At 41.2% G+C, this 19,356-nt stretch overlaps 1 protein-coding gene across 2 annotated transcripts; it reads left to right on the top strand.

The window, feature by feature from the left end:
* Positions 1–28: 28 nt before the first annotated feature.
* LOC308390787 (glucose-induced degradation protein 4 homolog) lies at positions 29–7,427 on the top strand. 2 transcript variants are annotated; one of them, XM_080873065.1, is made up of 6 exons: positions 29–431; positions 820–888; positions 4,737–4,844; positions 4,940–5,041; positions 5,130–5,260; positions 6,320–7,427. In XM_080873065.1, exons 1-6 carry the CDS (start codon positions 240–242, stop codon positions 6,381–6,383), a joined length of 666 nt encoding a protein of 221 aa, XP_080729191.1. In that variant the 5' UTR covers positions 29–239; the 3' UTR covers positions 6,384–7,427. The 2 variants fall into 2 exon arrangements, with proteins under 2 accessions (XP_080729191.1, XP_080729192.1); XM_080873066.1 differs by having other exon boundaries at positions 36–431; positions 820–879.
* The last annotated feature ends 11,929 nt before the right edge of the window (positions 7,428–19,356 follow it).

Genomic DNA, 19,356 nt, shown 5'->3' with positions numbered 1-19,356 from the left:
TCGAAAGCCAGACTCAGTTGACCAATGAGAGCGGCGGATACTTCTCGCTAAAACACCGCGTCGAAGTCCACTTCTTTGGGAGCTTGGTTGCTGGTAAACTGAACTGTAGCGGAATTAAGTGGAATTTGAATGTTGTTGGACCTCTTCGGCTCTCTGCCACCTCCTCGTAGACGCCGACAGAGTACCTCTCCTCGACGGCAATTGCCCGTGGTCGGTGCCCGGTCAGCGAAGCGGGAGCCATGCCTGTCCCCGCTGGATACCTCAGCGACTCCACCGCCGCGGCCTTCACATCCTCGGCCTCACTTATCCCGCCGCCCCCGATAAACACGCAGCAGCCCGGTGTTGTCACTTCGCTCCTGTACAGCGGTTCCAAATTCAGAGGCCACCAGAAAAGCAAAGGAAACTCTTATGACGTGGAGGTTGTTTTGCAGGTGGGGCAGTGAAGCGGCTATTTCGTTATTCAGTCGAGATGTCAGAGGCATTTGGTCATCTGTCAAACGGGCGGCATGATGATTGACAGGTGTTAAAATCAGCCTGTCCTGTCCCGTAGCAGTGCCCACGACTGAATACAAACAAACATTTTAAATTTGTTGTCAATGTTTTAATGCAGCTGAAGTAATTTATTACTATAAATACTAATAAGGACATTCAGAATTGGTGTAAAGGCCTACACAAACATTTACCTCAGTAGAAAATTATTTGTATTTGAGGTTGCTGTTAGAAATTAAATATTTAGCATTGGCTTTGTAAAACCATAACTTGATCTGAACTGATGTCAATGTGATGTAGTTTATTGTATGTCTTGCTTTCTTTTTAAAGCATGTGACCATGGAGGATTCCTACTTATGTGGCTACCTGAAGATAAAAGGACTAACAGAGGTGAGAGAGGTGATTCCCTTCATTAAAGCATGAGCATAAATAATTTATACCATGTCTGGCCACAGCTGTCATGGAAATTGTTGTGACTATTTTTGTAGTAGCAAACATGTCTAACAGTGCCAAGAGAAAAAGGCAATAACATAAGACAACACAAAGAGTATTGGGCTTTTCAACCAAAGTATCAATTGATGTTAAAACAGTGGGAAACGTAAGTACAGCTGTTTAGCAAAAGGAGTAGAAGGGCTAACTTCTTGAAGGCTTTTTGCATTTTTTTTAAAGGTTTTTCTTGCACATACTGTCCACACTTTCCATTAAACATCTACTAATTCATTTGCTGGTCACTATAAAATATACATTTCTAGTTTAATTTCAACTATTGAACCTTTTCTTTGAGTGCTCTTTGAAATAGTTGAATCAGTGACTGCACCCTCCCCTGAGGCAGATCGCACCAGTTATTGTGGCCGTGCAACTCCTTTTTGATTGGCCTGTCGAGAACACATTGTTCTAATATGCATGTCTCATCAATAAAAAAATGTTGTTAGCTTAATACTTAAAAGTAGTTTTGAGATTGTCACACAGGTTCTTGAAATCCTGTAGGTTTTAATTTGTTAACGGCTTAAAGTCAGAACACCTTAATACCTACAGAAATGAGCGGGTAGTCGGGATCGGCCACAGACAGATTCATGGCAATGGTAGAGAAGATATAAGACACCCAACATGTGTTATTCAGTAGGCTACATTTTGAGCTCACAAACAGGCAGTTTAAGTTTGTGTTGAGGCTGTGTGCACTAGGTGTCGGGAAAGGCAACGTTTATCACAGGTTGAACTCGAATGGCCACACGTAACCAGAAGAAAACAAACAGTCAAAACAAGACTGTAGTTAAGTTAAATGACTTCCTGAAAACTTATATTTAGGCTTTTAGTTCATCCTCTGCTTCTTCCTTGTCATTTTAATTCAACTTTCTTCTGATTGGTGGATGTTATACTACTAATCATGCCTTAATAGCAACGTTTAAAGATGGTGTGAATAAGATGTTATCAGCACACTGGCAAAATGGCCATAACACTATCTCTGCAGGAGGTGTGTTAAAATCTATTTCACAGAGTAAATTACAGCTAACGCAATACATGCTATAATTAGTGTCCTCGGTTATTAAGATAAGATAACTCTTTATTGTCATTGCACAGTCATACATAGTACAGTAGTACAATGAAATTGGAAAACTGTCCTACGTCGGCCTAGGGCTGCCACGATTAGTCGACTAGTCACGATTACGTCGACTATCAAAATCGTCGACGACTGATTTAATAGTCGACGTGTCGTTTGAAGCTTTGTAAGATCCTGAAAGACGCAGGAATAAGTAGCAGGATTTAAGAGTGTAATAACAGACTGAAACAGAAGATGGCAGCACTGCATGTACAAGGATGCCAACTGCCGTTAAACCCCGAAGAAGAAGAAGCTGTGTCCCAGAATTCATAGCGCGGCCCAGCTCAGTTTCCAACAATGGTGGCAGCTAGTTGGTTTTACTCTTATTATTCTTTCTGGGTCACAAAATAAATGTTTAACATATTTTCAGGCGAGAATGTAGCTGTGTAAACCTCAAATATCTGCTCAGTTTATCAAGACACCACATATTTTCAAAAGTGCTCCGACGTTTTCAGAGACATCTGTTACCCACTAGCTCGATAGCTAGCCGGAGGCTAGGCTAGGCTAACTAGAGCCGTGAGAACACCGGACTCCCGGCAAATCGTTTTCAGCCCCACCGCCGTCTTTCGCTACTCAGGTTAAATATATATATATATATAAGTCACTTAGATAACTTCAAAATGTTATTGTTTGGCTTTTTTTTAGTATTTTACTTGTTCCTGAGTAAATCGGTTTGGCTGAGATTAAAGTTTTTACACAGCTGAATAAACGTCAAGCAGACAGCTGATTATCAGAAGTGTGAGATGCTCAAGAATTTACTCCGGTGTCCTGTTATATTTTAGATAGCAAGGAGTTTATTAAACCACAACAATCTGCAGATTTCATTAAAATTTAATAAACTATCATCTTGTCTTTATTTTTAGTTAGCACATACCTTAAACACTTAAAGCTGTAAGCTAATGATAGTTATATAAGAGCAGATGCTGCTGGTGCAATAAGCTGTATGTCCAATGGATGATGATCTGATTAGTCGACTAATCGCAAAAATAATCGGTGACTAGTCGACTATCAAAATAATCGTTTGTGGCAGCCCTAGTCGGCACTACATATAACACGACACGATATGACACATCACAACGCAACAAACAACACAACACAGTATATTAACTTAGTATAAAAAAGAAGAATAAGTGTATGTGTATTGCACACTGTTATTATTGCACATTAATTATTATTGCACCTTGTTATAAATATAAATATTATTATTGTTATTGTTTTAAACATTGTTACCTCCCCCCTAAAAAAGTCCAGGGAGGTAGCCAGTCAGGTCAGCCATTTACATTGATCAGGGCTATTGCCCTGTTGTAAAAGCTGTCCATGAGTCTATTTGTTCGGGACCTCAGCAGCCTGAACCTCCTGCCAGACGGCAGCATCTTAAACACCCGGTGTCCTGGCTGTGTGCAGTCCCGTAGGATGCTGCGTGCCCTCCTGAGACAGCGAGTGCTGTACAGGTCCTTCAGGGAGGGAAGAGAATGTCCAATGATTTTTTGGGCCATATTGATGATCCTCTGGAGTCCCTTTCTGTGTGCTGTGGTGCAGCTGGAGAACCACACACTGATGCAATATGTCAGCACACTTTCAATGGAGCAGCGGTAGAAGACGGTCAGCAGCTCCTTCTTCAGCTCCATTTTTCTGAGGATTCTCAGAAAGTGGAGACGCTGTTGGGCCTTCTTTAAGACCGCAGAGGTGTTAGAGCTCCATTGGAGGTCTGTGTCTATGTGCACACCCAGAAACTTGAAACTGGAGACCCTTTCCACGCACTCCCCGTTGATGCTGACAGGCTGCAGCTCGGACTTCCTCCTTCTGAAGTCAACTACCAGTTCTTTTGTCTTGGTGGTATTGAGGTCCAGGTTGTTATCTACACACCAATCTGACAGCCTCTGAACTTCAGCTCTGTACGCCGTCTCATCTCCCCCTGAGATGAGCCCCACCACGGTGGTATCATCTGCAAACTTGATGACTGTGTTGTCTGGGTGGGAACTAACACAGTAATGTGTGTACAGAGTGTACAGTAGGGGACTCAGTACACAGCCTTATGGAGAGCCGGTGTTGAGGCTGAGGGCTGAGGAAAGATGAGGCCCCACTCTAACTCTCTGTACACGGTCTGAGAGGAAGGCTCTGATCCAGCGGCAGGTGGTGGAAGGAAGTCCAATTTCTAGCAGTTTAACTATTGGTCTGTCCGGGAGTATCGTATTGAAAGCAGAGCTAAAGTCAACAAAGAGCAGCCTGGCGTAACGGCCCTGCACTTCCAGGTGAGAGATGGTGGTGTGGAGCGTTGTAGCAATGGCATCTTCAGTTGATCTGTTAGCTCTGTATGCGAACTGGAGCGGGTCGAGTGAATTACAGAAGTAATTACTAGGTAACAGCTCACGTCTTTGTGTTCCTGCTGTACAGAGCATCCAGAACATTCCCACTGTATGAATGCAGTGGTGAACTAGCTGTGACATTGTGTTGGCTTATTACACATACCTCTTATTTGTCAGTCTCTAAATGATCACTTTCTGTAGTGTTTTAGAATTGAAGTGTCTTTTATATAATTGAACATTAAGTAGACCGATGCGTTTGTTATCATTTAATGTTACTTTCTTTTTAATTACAAAGAGTAGAAGTGACCAGACGTGTCTTCAGTTGCTTCTCGTTGTTGTTTTAGGAATATCCAACACTGACCACTTTCTTTGCTGGAGAGATCATCAGTAGGAAACGGCCATTTCTCACTCGGAAATGGGATGCAGATGAGGATGTGGATCGTAAGCACTGGGTATGGTGAAACTGCTTTTATTTGTAAATTACAAAAATTATTCTCCATCAGACTGATTTATTCTGACCTATCCTGTAAACATTTTTTGTGTCCAGGGCAAGTTCCAGGCCTTCTACCAGTATGCAAAGACATTCAACTCTGACGATTTTGACTACGAGGATCTGAAGAACTCTGACTATATTTTCATGAGGTGGAAGGTACGATTACCGAACAGTGAACTTAACTATATTCTGCAGTAGGTTGCCTCTTATATTTCTGTTGGTTTTTCTCACCTGCCTGCCTTAGGAACAGTTTTTAGTCCCTGACCACACAATTAAGGACATCAGCGGCGCTTCCTTTGCGGGATTCTACTACATCTGCTTCCAGAAATCCACAGCAACAATTGAGGGCTACTACTACCACAGGAGCTCCGAATGGTGATGCAGCACACTAAAAGTTATTGTGATTCAAGGTTGACTTGTATTAGGAGCTTTAACCAGCTGGCTCACCTCTGAAAAGTTGCTTTATCCTAGACTGGCTGAAAATCTGGTTGGGGAAAACTCATTCAGTCAGCTTCTCTCAAGTTTTCTCAATTGTGGCTCCTCAGATAATTAGCAGACAGCTCTAGTTTAAAATGTGTAATTTTATATACACAAATGTTAGGGAGTTTTTATTGTTTTACTTGCTTATGCTTCAAAAGTTATGTTACACATATTTCTGTTTTCTGTTCAGTTTTCTGTTGAAACAGGAAGCTGACCCTGTGACACTGACAAGAGACCAGTACAGAAATACATATCCGCAGAAGTTGACTTGCATTATATTATTCTTAGAAATTGACTTGCAACACACATACTTTGTGACACACACACACAGCTTACACACACAGACAGCTTTTCACCCGTGCCGCACGTTGTCAATCTTAAGTGTCTCAGTGTTGTTTACTCACCTGACTGTTTGTTAACTGTAAATCTCTGACAACAAAGCAGAACAGTCCAACCCGCAGTTTGGTCTGTTTAATTTATGTGGTTATGCTGCCTGGTTATAAGCAAACTTAGCCCCACTTTTACTCCATCTCTAGTATTTTTGTGCATTCTGTGGTAGCAGTTTAACTGTTGCTGTTCAAAATAGTCTCCAAGCCATTTTTATCTCACGAAATTCACACCTACAGTCAATTTACAGCCACCAATTAAACTAACATCCAAGTCTTTGAGGTGTGGTTGTTGGCACCATTGCCTTAGTCTTTCTGTATGTTGTACCTATGCAAAAATGTTCATATTGCCTCATATTATACAGAATTGAAGCCAATACCAATATATTTGCGACCAGCCAGTATCAGATAGGTGATTGATATAGGTCTGGCTGTAATATTGCATTCGCAGAAGTGCAGCACTGCTCTGTAGCCTGTACCTACAAAAATGTGCCTTCTCACTCTTATGTCTGTATTTCTCACATAGTGCTGATGTATATACATGCTGACATATACAATCTCCTACCAGGTACCAGTCTTTGAACCTCACCCATGTTCCCGAGCACAGTGCCGCAATCTATGAGTTCCGGTGACCCTGGTCGGCGTTGTGGATCTTTCTTTTGTTGGACTAAGACTTAAAAGCAAAGCAGAGGTCTGCAGACGCTACTAGGGATTTGGACTTGGAGCAGTACAAACTTTTACATGTTCTCAACCAGTGGGTGGACAGACGAAGATGAGTATACAGGATATAAGGGACAAATGAATGTACGCATGGAAATGCTGGAAAGGAAGAAAGTGCAGGTGTGCTCCCTGGTTGGAGCTTGTAAAGTCAGAACCAGCAGCAAAGACTGGGTGCGGTTCATATAGTGTGCCCCTTTCTTCATTTCTTTTAATGTCTGGCTTTAAAAATGCTTGGCACAATATCTCGAGACACTTTAAGCTGAGTTGGGAATTCCCCTTCTTATTTTGCAAATCGAAACGTATCCAGCTTTCATTCACTTGGAATGAGCAGAATAAACGGGTTCGGCGACCGTCGGACAAGGATTCCTTGCAGGACTCTGTTCTTATAAACACAATCTCTAAAGAAGTAAATCACCATGTCGGTGGAGGAAAGCCAACACAGAAGGTTAGGTTTATCAGGTTTTACAATTGGAGCTTTAATAAGCTCATAAGCTAGAAAGTCAGTATTTTTAAGCTAAGCTGGTTCTTTGTTTGCCTGCCAAGAGTATATGTTGTTTTACTCTGAATGATGGTCACTGAGCGGCACTTTTTCTTTCTTTATTTTTTAAAAATGGATACAATCTGAGAGACACAAGCTTTTCCCCTGTGTTTATAAAACCGCTTGGGAGATCATCACATAGGATTGCTGTGGATCTTATTCTTTTGAGTTATGTTTGCACAGGTTTTGTTTTTGTTACTAAAATGCTTGCAGTTAGCGTTCTACACTTACATCCCAGTACACAAGCTTCAAGGCCGCAGGTTTCACACTTTTCATTTTCTTTATTACATGAAGGCTTTAGAGCCAGTACAATCCCATAACAGTATTCAGAAGAGTATTTTTTTATCCTGCACTCTGCATCAAACGAAAAGCTTTTTACTCCCCATGTGTCGTTTTAAATTAAGACCCCCCCCCCCCCCCCCCCCCCCCCACCACCCTACATTTGTCTCCTCAACTATGCAACACTTTCAAGATAGCACTCCCCAAAAGTAAGGCCCTGATATGTGAGAGGGAAAATTTGATTCTATCCTTAGAGTATATGAAAAAGAACTATCTTAATTAAAAGGAAATATTTTTGTTATAAATATATGTGACAACACTCTCCTGCCTAATCATGTTCCCCTTCTATTTGATGGTGCCATCTTTTTAAAGCTTATTAGAGTTGTATTATAACAAAACGTGTTTGTTTGAGACTAACATTGGATTTGATTGGTGGTGTGACTATAAAGAGTGGAATATGGATTTAAAAAAAACAATTTCAAAACACCCTTTGTTCTGTCTTATGTGTTTGACCTCTTTACAATAAGTTGTGGTACGTGTTCATTTCAAACTCTGATGAAAGGTGTGATAAACTGGAAGATCATCTTGCCCTCTGGTGCCCTCTAGTGTCGCTAAACACTTGTTGCAGCCTTCCTGAGGATTTATCGACCCTGACTTTGTTTTGAAGCATTGTGCAAAGGTCTTGACGCACTTGCAAAGGTCTTTTAAAGGGTTTTTTTGGGACGTTTGCTGCTTGGCTGCAAAAACAACCATTTTTAAGAGAAGGTTGTTTTTGTTCGTTTAGCCACTGGCCTATGAATCATAAGCACAAAGAAGGCACTTACGTCAAGGGATCAACCAGTGTTGTGTCGAACACAGTTAATTTAACAGTTGACAACTTTAAATCTTTAAACACTTTGTTACTGGCAGTCTGTTAAAAAAACACATTTTGGTCACATTTCTTTAGTTGAATCGATATAAATATGTGAATTTAAAACACAGTTTGGCAGAGAGGAAACCGTATTTTTGCACCAACAAAAGGATTCACAAAAAGCTACAAACTTCTCAGCATGGTGTAAATTGTGTCTGTGAGAAATCTGACTAAGCTGGGCAAGTAGAGGACAAAATAAGAAGTTGCAGGACTAAAAAAGATCTGCAGATGATGAAAAGTATCTGAATGTCATGTCTGTAAGTAACAGGAAAAAACAATCCAGCAAAGACCTGACGCAGGATCTGAGAGATCCGTTTGATCCTTTGTTTCATCTACCGAAACCTCATCAGAAATGGTCTCAGTGGAAGAAGCCTCAATGAAAGGAAAGCAGGTAGGAAAAACGGAGGAATGATAGATTTTTGCGTGACAATGATCCCAAACTTTTCCACAGTATAATCATGCTTGGATAGAAAAACACACAATAGAACAAACACTGTGGGTTGTGGATGGGCCTCCTCAGAGTCTGTACTTCAACATTTGTGAAACGGTGTGAGATCATCTGGATGAAGAACACAAAGCCTGGAGAACTGTTCCTCAAGATTAGTAAAGAAAGTACCAGAAAACCTGTCTCAGTGAGTTCACACCATGTTGTTCCTTGTATGTTTGCAAATGTTTGAATGCATTTCTGTATTCATTTCTTATTTTCCCAGCAAAGAAACCAGCTTTCAGCCGACTGAGACACAAACACACATCCTTTATTGAAAAAGAAAGTATTGTTTGAAAAGTAAGAAAGAGACGCTCTACTCGCCTAAGGAGAATCAAGCAGCTGCTTTAATTACATATATTTGTTAGCTAACATTTACCCACCTTTCATTATTATTATTGTTTGTTTTTCTTGTCTGCTGGCCTGAATTCTTGCAATGTAGCAATCCAGTTAGTACACAGAGGAAAGCCTTACGGATGGTTAAGAAATGGGGAAACTGAGTAGTTGTGTTAAGCTCAGGCTGGACTGCATTTTCCAGTTTATCCTGTCTTTAGTTTAGAGGCCGCAGCATCCCAGAATAAACAAAATCATTTTCACTACGTGACTGCAGTGAGAAGCAGGTGTTCATTGGAATAAACTAGAAATGGTGAAAGATAGCTAACCTATCAGCACTTTGTAGTGTTATCCCCCAACACCATGTTTTAGGTTCCCCTAAGAGTAAATAAAATAATGAGTAGTATCATCAATCTAAAAGATTTGCTTTCGCTACAGTTGTTGTTACAGGTAATGTAGTGCACCTGATTTAAACATATTCTTCAGCATTGCATCCTTCAAAGAATAGATGAGAAAAATACGAACACTTGTCAAACTGTCAACAGAAGCAAAAATATGAAAAAAGATAAGTGTTATTACAACAGTCAAATATTTATAATACAAATGACCACCACCATCAGAGGCACTCAAGCCCCAAAAATGGATAAACTAACATGTTAATGCAACTGACAATACAGATGAAGCCATTTTTGTGGTGTTTTGAGCACAGATTCAAAGGATTGTTGTACTGTGATGCTTCCTCTATCAACACACGAGCACAAACAAAGCTTCCTCAGAGACCCTTCCCTGTATTCACCGCCTTACCACCAGCTCGACTCCTCTCCCATCCTGTTAATTACAGCTACCACTGGATGGTGCTAAAAGCCATGCAAAAGAAATGCTGAATACGATCACTGTTACATGTCAATAGGCAAAAAGCAATAAAAAAATTGCATTATTACCTTTTAATTATTGCCCTTGGATACTTACAGACTACTGCCAAACAACACACTGCTTTGAACTTTCAGTTTTTCAGAATAATGTAGACAATGTTACATTTTTTGGCAATGTTCCAATTCTTGTCATCCGGAAGCTAGGACCTTTTTTGTTTTCATAACCTCAGCTGATCCAGTTTTTTTGCTTCTTCTTCCACGGCATGACATTCGTTACATCCCATCTGTGATTTATTATGCAGCCGGTACAGATATTGCTGCTCCTTCGCCTTAAGCATCACCAGCAATGGACAAAGCTGTAGATCAGCCAAAGACAATGAATATCTTGTTGTAAGAAAACATTTCCTAATACCAATGACACTTAGCCAGTTAGCCACTACAATGGAAACCACTGTTAATTACGTAACAAGGTCAAAAAAACAGATTATTAAAATTTCCATAACCAGTGCCAAATAAAAGGACCTATTTGAAGTTTGGTAGCTTGATTTTGCTGTTTGCGCATTTATTGCAGTCACTGTAAGACGCGATACCTGCTAATTCTTCTTTAGATTCATTAATAAAAAGTTCCAGTGGATTCCCCCCCCCCCCCCTTTTAAGGACATTCGGACACTGTTTTCTGCTGTAGATAGTTTAGATAGCTTTTTAGTCATGCTACATCCCAGTTTTTTTAAGCAGAACTGTGCCAAGATAGACAACAAGGAATTATTTTATTTGATGGTGCAAAAATACTATAAAATACGAGGTTATAGCTGTCACTCTATATTATCTTTGCCAAATTTTTTTCCAATTTTTTTGCACAGAATCAACTAAAGGACAAAATGTGCATTCTCAGATTTTTTGATAGGGTGGATGGATGCATGGATGGATGGATGGATGTGTTTTTGTGACAGCCTGCTTTAACAAAGTGCCTTAATGTACAATTTAAAACTGGCTCATCCCCTGAGTTAGGTAGGTGACTTTTCTATGCTTGATTGATTTTAAATGAAAAAAAAAGAGGTTAGGTACAAGAACTGGATCCAAAATGAGGAAACAAGCCTCAAGAATTGCCACTTAAGTGCATTTTTAAAAAATGTATATGAATGCCTGGTTGTTTGGAAGCAAAAAAAACCCAAAAAACTTCTTTATCCCTGTTGCTAGCTGGAATAATTGTGACTTACGATCTTGGTCTGCTCTGTAGATCCTTTGTCTGGTACCAAGACTGCATACCGTCTGAGGGTGGACAGGGCTGGGAACCCTGACCTATGTGGGCGGTTTGCATGCCTGAGAATTCCGAGAATAGTGGCAGGGATTTGTTACCAAATAACATTCCCATTCTAGTTTTGCAATATGCGATCAAAGTATTTGTTTTATGGCATGTGTTGTGCAGAATTCTTTCCCTGAAGGAGTGGAGCTGGGTCACTTTCACATTTTTTATTCCTTTCACACTTTCTCTACTCATTTCATCGAGCAGAGTATTTTGGTTTGTCCAACAGGCCACTTAGCATTGTGAAAGCTACATTTCTGGCTTCCCTGAAGCTTTTTTTTAATGCAACTTATCAGAATATGCAGAATATATTTAAGTAAGTAAGTAAATTTTATTTATATAGCACCTTTCACAGACATATGTCACAAAGTGCTTTACAAGGTAAACACATAATACAATCATAAAATACATCATAAAAACCCTGGTCTAATTAAAATTTTAAAATCGCACCTGAATCTGATTGGTAGGCAGTGGAGCAACTTTAAACCAGGGGTCATATGAGGCAGTTAAACAACTCCTTGGTGGCAGAGCCCCTGGTGTTGATGAGGTCCGCCCCGAGTTCCTGAAGGCTCTGGACGTTGTAGGGCTGTCCTGGTTGACACGCCTCTGCAATGTTGCGTGGAGATCAGGGGCAGTACCTGTGGACTGGCAGACCGGGGTGGTGGTCCCCATCTTTAAGAAGGGGGACCGGAGGGTGTGTTCCAACTACAGGGGGATCACACTCCTCAGCCTCCCTGGGAAAGTCTATGCCAGGGTGCTGGAAAGGAGAGTTCGTCCGTTAGTCGAACCTCGGATACAGGAGGAACAATGCGGTTTTCGTCCTGGTCGCGGAACACTGGACCAGCTCTTTATCCTCTCCAGGATACTTGAGGGTGCATGGGAGTTTGCCCAACCAGTCTACATGTGTTTTGTGGACTTGGAGAAGGCATTCGACCGTGTCCCTCGGGGTGTCCTGTGGGAGGTGTTGCGGGAATATGGGGTGTCTGGCCCATTGCTACGGGCCATTCGATCCCTATACAACCGTTGCAAGAGCTTGGTTCGCATTGCCAACAATAAGTCGGACTCGTTCCCGGTGGGTGATGGGCTCCGCCAGGGCTGCCCTTTGTCTCCGGTTCTGTTCATAATTTTTATGGACAGGATTTCTAGGCGCAGCCAAGTGGCGGAGGGCTTTCGCTTTGGTGGCCTCAGAATCTCATCTCTGATTTTTGCAGATGATGTGGTTCTGTTGGCTTCATCGGGTGAGGGCCTTCAGCTCGCACTGGAACGGTTCGCAGCCGAGTGTGAAGCAGTGGGAATGAGGATCAGCACCTCCAAATCTGAGGCCATGGTTCTCAGCCGGAAAAGGGTGGAGTGCCCACTCCGGGTCGGGGATGAGTTCCTGCCCCAAGTGGAGGAGTTCAAGTATCTCGGGGTCTTGTTCGCGAGTGATGGGAGAAGGGAGCCGGAGATCGACAGACGGATTGGGGCTGCAGCTACAGTAATGCGGACGCTGCACCGGTCCGTCGTGGTGAAGAGGGAGCTGAGTGTAAAAGCGAAGCTCTCAATTTACCGGTCGATCTACGTCCCTACCCTCACCTATGGCCACGAGCTGTGGGTAGTGACCGAAAGAACGAGATCGCGGATACAAGCGGCAGAAATGAGCTCCCTCCGAAGGGTGGCTGGCCTCTCCCTTAGAGATAGGGTGAGAAGTTCGGCCATCCGGGAGGGGCTCAGAGTAGAGCAGCTGCTGCTCCACATCGAAAGGAGCCAGCTGAGGTGGTTCGGGCATCTGACAAGGATGCCCCCTGGGCGCCTCCTGGGTGAGGTGTTCCAGGCATGTCCCACCGGGAGGAGGCCCCGGGGCAGACCCAGGACACGCTGGAGAGATTATATCTCTCGGCTGGCCTGGGAACGCCTTGGTATTCCCCCGGATAAGCTGGAGGAGGTGGCTGGGGAGAGGGAGGTCTGGGCCTCTTTGCTTAGGCTGCTGCCCCCGCGACCCGGCCCCGGATAAAGCGGATGAAGATGGATGGATGGATGGATGGATGGATGGATGGATGGATGGATGGATGGGTCATATGAGCACCCTTGTTCAAGCGGGTCAGTAGCCTCGCTGCAGAGTTTTGAACAACCTGTAGGCAGGCTAGCCCTTTCATGTTTAGACAAGTAAACAGGCTGTTACAGTAGTCGAGTCTTGTAGAGATAAAAGCGTGTATTATCATCTCGAGTTCACTTGTTGACACGATGGATCTATGTTTAGAAATGTTCCTCAAGTGAAAAAAGCAGGTTCTTACTGTCTGATTTAAATGTCCCTCCAAAGAAAAAGCTTCATCAAAAATAACTCCCAGGTTTCTAAGGTTATGTTTCTGTGAGGAACCTAAGTCACCCAGTTGCTGTTTAATATCAGGTATTGCACTGCCTGGTGCAATAATCAAAGTTTCTGTTTTGGCTGGGTTTAGCTGTAAGCAATTACTGTTCAACCATTGTTTAATGTTGGTTAAACAGTCAATCAGATTGGAGAGCTTATGAGCTTCAGCAGGCTTAAAAGAATAATATAGCTGAATATCGTCAGCAAAAAGATGATACGATACTTCAGGAAACTGCTGTATTATCTGGCTTAAAGGAAGAATGTATATTAAAAACAGAATAGGTCCCAGCACAGAGCCCTGAGGAGCTCCACACAACAACTCTGTAGATTCCGACATGATCTGGTTTGCAGACACACTAAAACTCCTTTCAGATATATAAGATGAAAACCAGTCTAGAACAGAGCCAGACATCCCAACCAGGTCTCTGTCTGTTTATCAGGATGGTATGGTTGACTGTATCAAAGGCTGAGGTAAAGCTAACAAGACTAGGACTGTATTCTCCGGAGTCTGCTGACATCATAATATCATTAGTAACTTTCAGTAGTGCTGTCTCAGTGGAGTGCAATTTACGGAACCCAGATTGAAAACGGTCATGGATGTTATATTTCTCCAAGTATGCTGTAAGGTGGACAGCTACTGCCTTCTCAAGGATTTTTGACATAAATGGGAGTTTGGACATAGGTCTTAAATTTTGAAGTCGTGTTGGGTCCAGGTTGGGTTTTTTGAGCCTTGGTTCCACAGTGGCATGTTTAAAAAAGCTGGGGAACACCCCAGTCTGAAGAGAAACATTAAAAAGGTTCACAACCCAAGGACCATTGGTGTCAAAGGCATTAATAAAAAGCTTAGTGGGGATAATGTCTGAGGGGCTTGAGGATGGCTTCATTTTGTCCACCAGGGCTGCTATTTCATCATATGTTACAGTTGTAAAAGTCGACCAGGAGTACAAAGTTAGTGCCTGACTCGGAGAACAAGAAAGCTTTGGGGAGATTTTAGCACTGATGTTTTTAATCTTATCAACAAAAAATCGGAGGAGTTTATTATTATCTACTTTAGAGTGTACATCTAAAGGTACCACATCTGGGGAGACAATAGCACTGATTTTGTCAAAAAGAAACTTGGGATTTCTCTTGTTTTTTGTTATGACTCTAGAAAAATATTCTGATCTAACAGTTTTCACCGTGTCATTTAAGGAGAGCATGAGATCTCGAAGATGGAGCCTGTGTGCGTCAAGTTTGGTTTTCTTCCATAGTCGTTCTATTTTGCAGCATATTCTCTCTAATTTAAATCAATTAACAATGCGGTTTTGTTTTTGAGACATGTTACAACAAGCCTCCTGTGTTATATTAACTATTTCGTAATTGGCTGAATGTTTCGCAGTTGGTCATCATCCAAGGCATTCTTTTTAACGCCCACAGTTTTCTATTATGCTGCACTAAATGCAAAATTATAGCCTGGTATTGTCTTTGCTGGATAAATGAATCAAGGCCTTCTCTGATAAGAAAGCAGCATTTGAAAGGTAGCTGTATATTTTATATATTTTATTTATTGTTTACTCTATTTAATTTGTAAAACATGTATACACACACACACACACACACACACACACACACACACACACACACACACACACACACACACACACACACACACACACGTAGAAAAACATTTTTAGTATACACATCCAATAATGCATACACTCTTATATTGTACATATATTTATTACTCTCAGATTTAGCCATTCTTATATTTTGCTTGTTTTATGTTATTGTATTTTTTGCACACCTCTGTTGCTTGTGAAGCTCGCACATGTGATGTGACAATAAAAGTGATTTGATTTGATTTGAAATGCTGCTCCAAAACGTGTATGCTCCCCCACAGTATCGCAGATAGTCAGGAGGACTCAGGGTTGGTGATTTAGTGTTTCAGGTTCATGTTCCCATATGTTTCATCCAATGCAGTGACTTCCGGGGGGGCCAAAGAAGCCAAACATCCCATATCCATATGTTCATAAGTTTTTCAGTAATAAAATTCTGCAAATCGGGTTGCACATTACACATTTTTGCCACCTTTTGTACATAGTGACATGATTTAAAGTGTGGCTGGTTGTTTATTAGCAGCTGACATTGTCATGGGGAGCAACAGGTTCAGATTTTATTGTTTCTGGAAGGCCTCACTGGTTTAAAGCAGTAGGGTTAAGTCTCTTTTCTCAGAAAATCTTAAAAAAAGACCATTAAAAATGTGAGGAAAAAGCAAACACTGAATGGGTAAAAAGTTAAAGGTGATGTATGCAGAGATAAGAAGTGGCTTTAGGATTGTGCGTATTGTTAAACTAAATATTGAATGACTTGGTATTGCGCAATTGTGGTTGTGACTCTAGGAAAAGAAGCGCCTACAAAGACAGGAACAAAAAATGCTGTAGGTGGATGTGAGCCAGTGACACTGGCTTATTATTCTTAGATTTTTCCCACTCACTCAGACATAAAGTCTGCCTTAAAGTTGGCAGCAAGAGAAGATAACGATGATTATGAAAAGTGTCACTCCTCTGTATAGTTAAGAGTCCAGGACATCTCTGATTGGACCTACCTGGCATTTTAAAAAACTGTCTTAGGGCAGGAATGTGAGCATCGTCTGGACAGTTTCATACTAATCCACAAAAGTTCCAATCTGTGGCTTTGAACCCAAACTTTGTCTAAGTAACTGGACTTTTTCTTCTTTTTTCATTCAAACCAACAGCCACACCCAAGCGCTCAATCATCTGTGATTATCAGCATCTGGGTCAACAATACGAGGCAATGTTGCCATCCTCATAAAACGACAAGTGATGATTTTTGCTTTGCACAACCACAAGTGACACAAGCCCGATTATGTTATAATGTCTCTACTTGCACTGACAATCCAGATTAGCGGAGGTGTCTTTAACAATAACTAAAGAAGGACTTTTTTTTTATTGCCTGTCACCTTTATGAGCTCACAATGGTTAAAAGTTTACAAATGAAATGTTCAAATGAAATGTCTGTAGGCAAACTGCATGATGTATTAATATATCATGGATTTCTGTGTTACTCTTTTGCATTCAGAGCAGCAGCTTTGCAAGTAAGCATGATCTCCTTTTAGCAGAGGGACATAAATGCACCATAAATAGAGCATCTGCACTCTTAGCTTAAACCAAACGCCTACAACGATGGAGATAAAAGTGGTTTAAAATAACTCCTCCTGAGACAAGAAGGTTTTAGCCTTCGGCCTGTCAAACAAAAACAAGGTGGGGCTGTTGATTAATGTGTTGCTGTAACAGAGGAATTTGCGTTCACAAATGACTCAGCCTGGAGACAGATGCAGACAGATATAATACGGGAGCTGTGAGTTACAAGGGTAGTGCCAGCATTGCCTCACATTTGAGGAGTCATTATCCTAAGAGCATATGTTACGTACAATGCCTTATGTGGGCGTACCTGTGACTTCTCGGCAGTGGCTATATAATTACAGTAACGGGTTTCCTTCCAGCGCAGCTTCCTCTATTAACAATTGTAAGGAACTTCCAAAAGCTTTTATGAACCAACTCTGCCTTCTTATGTTGAATGTAAGCGACAAAGCATCTGCTGCACATCACGAACATGTTTCAGGCTCTTCATTAAGCAGCTTTCACATTAAGTTGCATGTCTAGGTCGAGCTGTTTCCTGAGGTTGCGTTTGCATTCTTATGCCTCGCTCTGCTGACATGTTTATTCTGCTTGAAGAATTTGGCAGTGTTTGTTAGCGGTTGTGCTGCAAGTCATAAAAGCATGACAACTGGCACGTCCACACTTTGTTTCCTGTCTGTGTGACAGGTGATGCATTTCTTCATGCATTTCAGTTTGTGCTGCATTTTATTACAGTACTGTAGTTAATGGAAACTAAGCTGAAACGAGAGGTGAACAAAAACAACATAAAAATAAAAATAAAAAAATGGACTTTTGAGGAAAATTTAAACCAACTGAAATGATTTTGTGAACTAAAAGGAAATAAAAATAAAGAGGTAATGTGCTTAATTCAGTGTTTGTTAGTTTTGGGGGGAATTTTCATTTTAACTCGCCTTGATGGACATGTTTCTTGAGATTTTATGAAACTTCTACAGAAAAGTTCTTTGTTTTTATACTGTAATACCTGTATCAATTTTCTTAAATCTTGCATCTGACATATCAAACCTAAAAAACTAATAAAAGCTAAACCAAAACAAATAATTTTCAAACAATAAAAACTAAACTGAAATAAGATGTTTCGCTCTGGAAACTATCTGAAACTAAAGTGAAGATACATTTGATAGGTTTGAAATTGAAAGAATGTCTCAGGTTAAAAACACACACACATAAAAACCATGGTGATAAACGTCTTCCAGTAACTTAGGGGAAAGCAAAAGGTATGCGCCGTGCACCTGGTTATTTGCTCTCTCCTTTCAATTCTCTGTTTTAGAGTAAAACCAAACAAAAAGAGGATTGTGACGCCAATCGAATTCATAGGAAATGCTGATGTGTGACACTGTGTGGAAAATTCTGGCTAAAAAAAAAAGCACTTTTCCTGAGAATGGGCTGTTCGTCTCATTTTCAAAATCCCGGCACACCGATAATTGCTGATAATGACGATGATGGCACTGCTGAACTATGAACTGACTCTTGCAAAAATACTCCTCACCTGTAAGCCGATGGGTATTATTAGGTGATGACTAACCTCTGCCTCTGTCCTGAGGAATGCATTAAAAGTGGGAAGTTTTTCTAGAAGCCTCCAGATAAGGGGGAGCTTCCAAAGAAAATAGGTGATCGCTTTATGTCATCCTCAGTCAAAGAGCTATTGTTCAATCATAGGCCGTTTTCTTACACAAACATTTTTCCTTGTTCACCGCAATAATGGTGCTGCATTCCACTTTAGGGAAGTCCTGCTGTTGCTCATAATGCCTCATTTATGTGAAAAAGAAAGCAAACATGAGCCTAGCTTTCTCTTTTTCATGCAGTCTCTTGTTTTTGCAATTCTGCGACCAGCCTTTGGAGGTCATTGCCTTTAGCTTTCTTCTCTCTCTTAGCTTTCTTCTGTCTACTGTTTAGCATATTGTTTAACAGATTATATAGCTTTAGAAAGGCCAACATAAAAACAGAGAGTGCATAAAGAAAAATAGAACATAGCAAATGGTCACAGCACCCAGTAGCAGGGCGTGATGCTCAAAAGCTGAACGGAGCTCAAATATGCATTCCTTTTTCTTTCTTTCTGTTTTGATTATTACATTCATGTTTTAAAGCTGTCACACAGGGCAACACACTAACCTGCTCCACTGCATTAGCACAGCTATGCAAACACTACAAAAACCGTATTAAAGCGCACAGCTCACACACACATGGCTTCACTGGTGCTTTTTTTGGCATTCAAATCAAGTGAAATACCTGAGAAAGCTTTAAGAAAGCAAACAGGCCTTTAATATAAATAGATTTTAAAAAAAGTGCTGCCTATTCGACTGACAGGTGAGAAGAACCAATGTGCACGTGATTTGTGGGTGCAGTTAGGTGATAGTGTGCATTAATGTGTGTTTTTGGGTGCGAGCATGTGTGCTTGATTTCCTGTGCAAACATCCTTCATTTGTACACATTTGCACACGTGTCTCAATTCCTGGATCCGATTGCCTGCACTTGGTTGAGTAGTCCAAAAAAAATGAAAGAAAAAAAAAGAAAGACAAGAAAAAATCCGAGTCACGGTTGTTTACACTTATTGTTGAAAATCCCAATGTGGCTTTACCCTCAGGTGCTGACATCCTCACAGGTCACTCACAAAGCTGGACAGTCCTGACCTTTCAGATCATA

This window comes from Rhamphochromis sp. 'chilingali' (genome assembly GCF_963969265.1).
Source record: "Rhamphochromis sp. 'chilingali' genome assembly, chromosome: 22".
NCBI lineage: Eukaryota > Metazoa > Chordata > Actinopteri > Cichliformes > Cichlidae > Rhamphochromis > Rhamphochromis sp. 'chilingali'.
The sequence above is the reverse complement of the archived record's forward strand: the minus strand, read 5'-3'. Positions and strand labels throughout refer to the sequence as shown.

Bases quoted from the DNA above. Each gene is read 5' to 3' on its own strand.
- LOC308390787 (XM_080873065.1), top strand. From the start codon at position 240: ATGCCTGTCCCCGCTGGATACCTCAGCGACTCCACCGCCGCGGCCTTC. The intron at 4,845-4,939 runs GTATGGTGAAAC...TTTTGTGTCCAG, and splicing joins ATGTGGATCGTAAGCACTGG to GGCAAGTTCCAGGCCTTCTA. The intron at 5,042-5,129 runs GTACGATTACCG...TGCCTGCCTTAG, and splicing joins ATATTTTCATGAGGTGGAAG to GAACAGTTTTTAGTCCCTGA.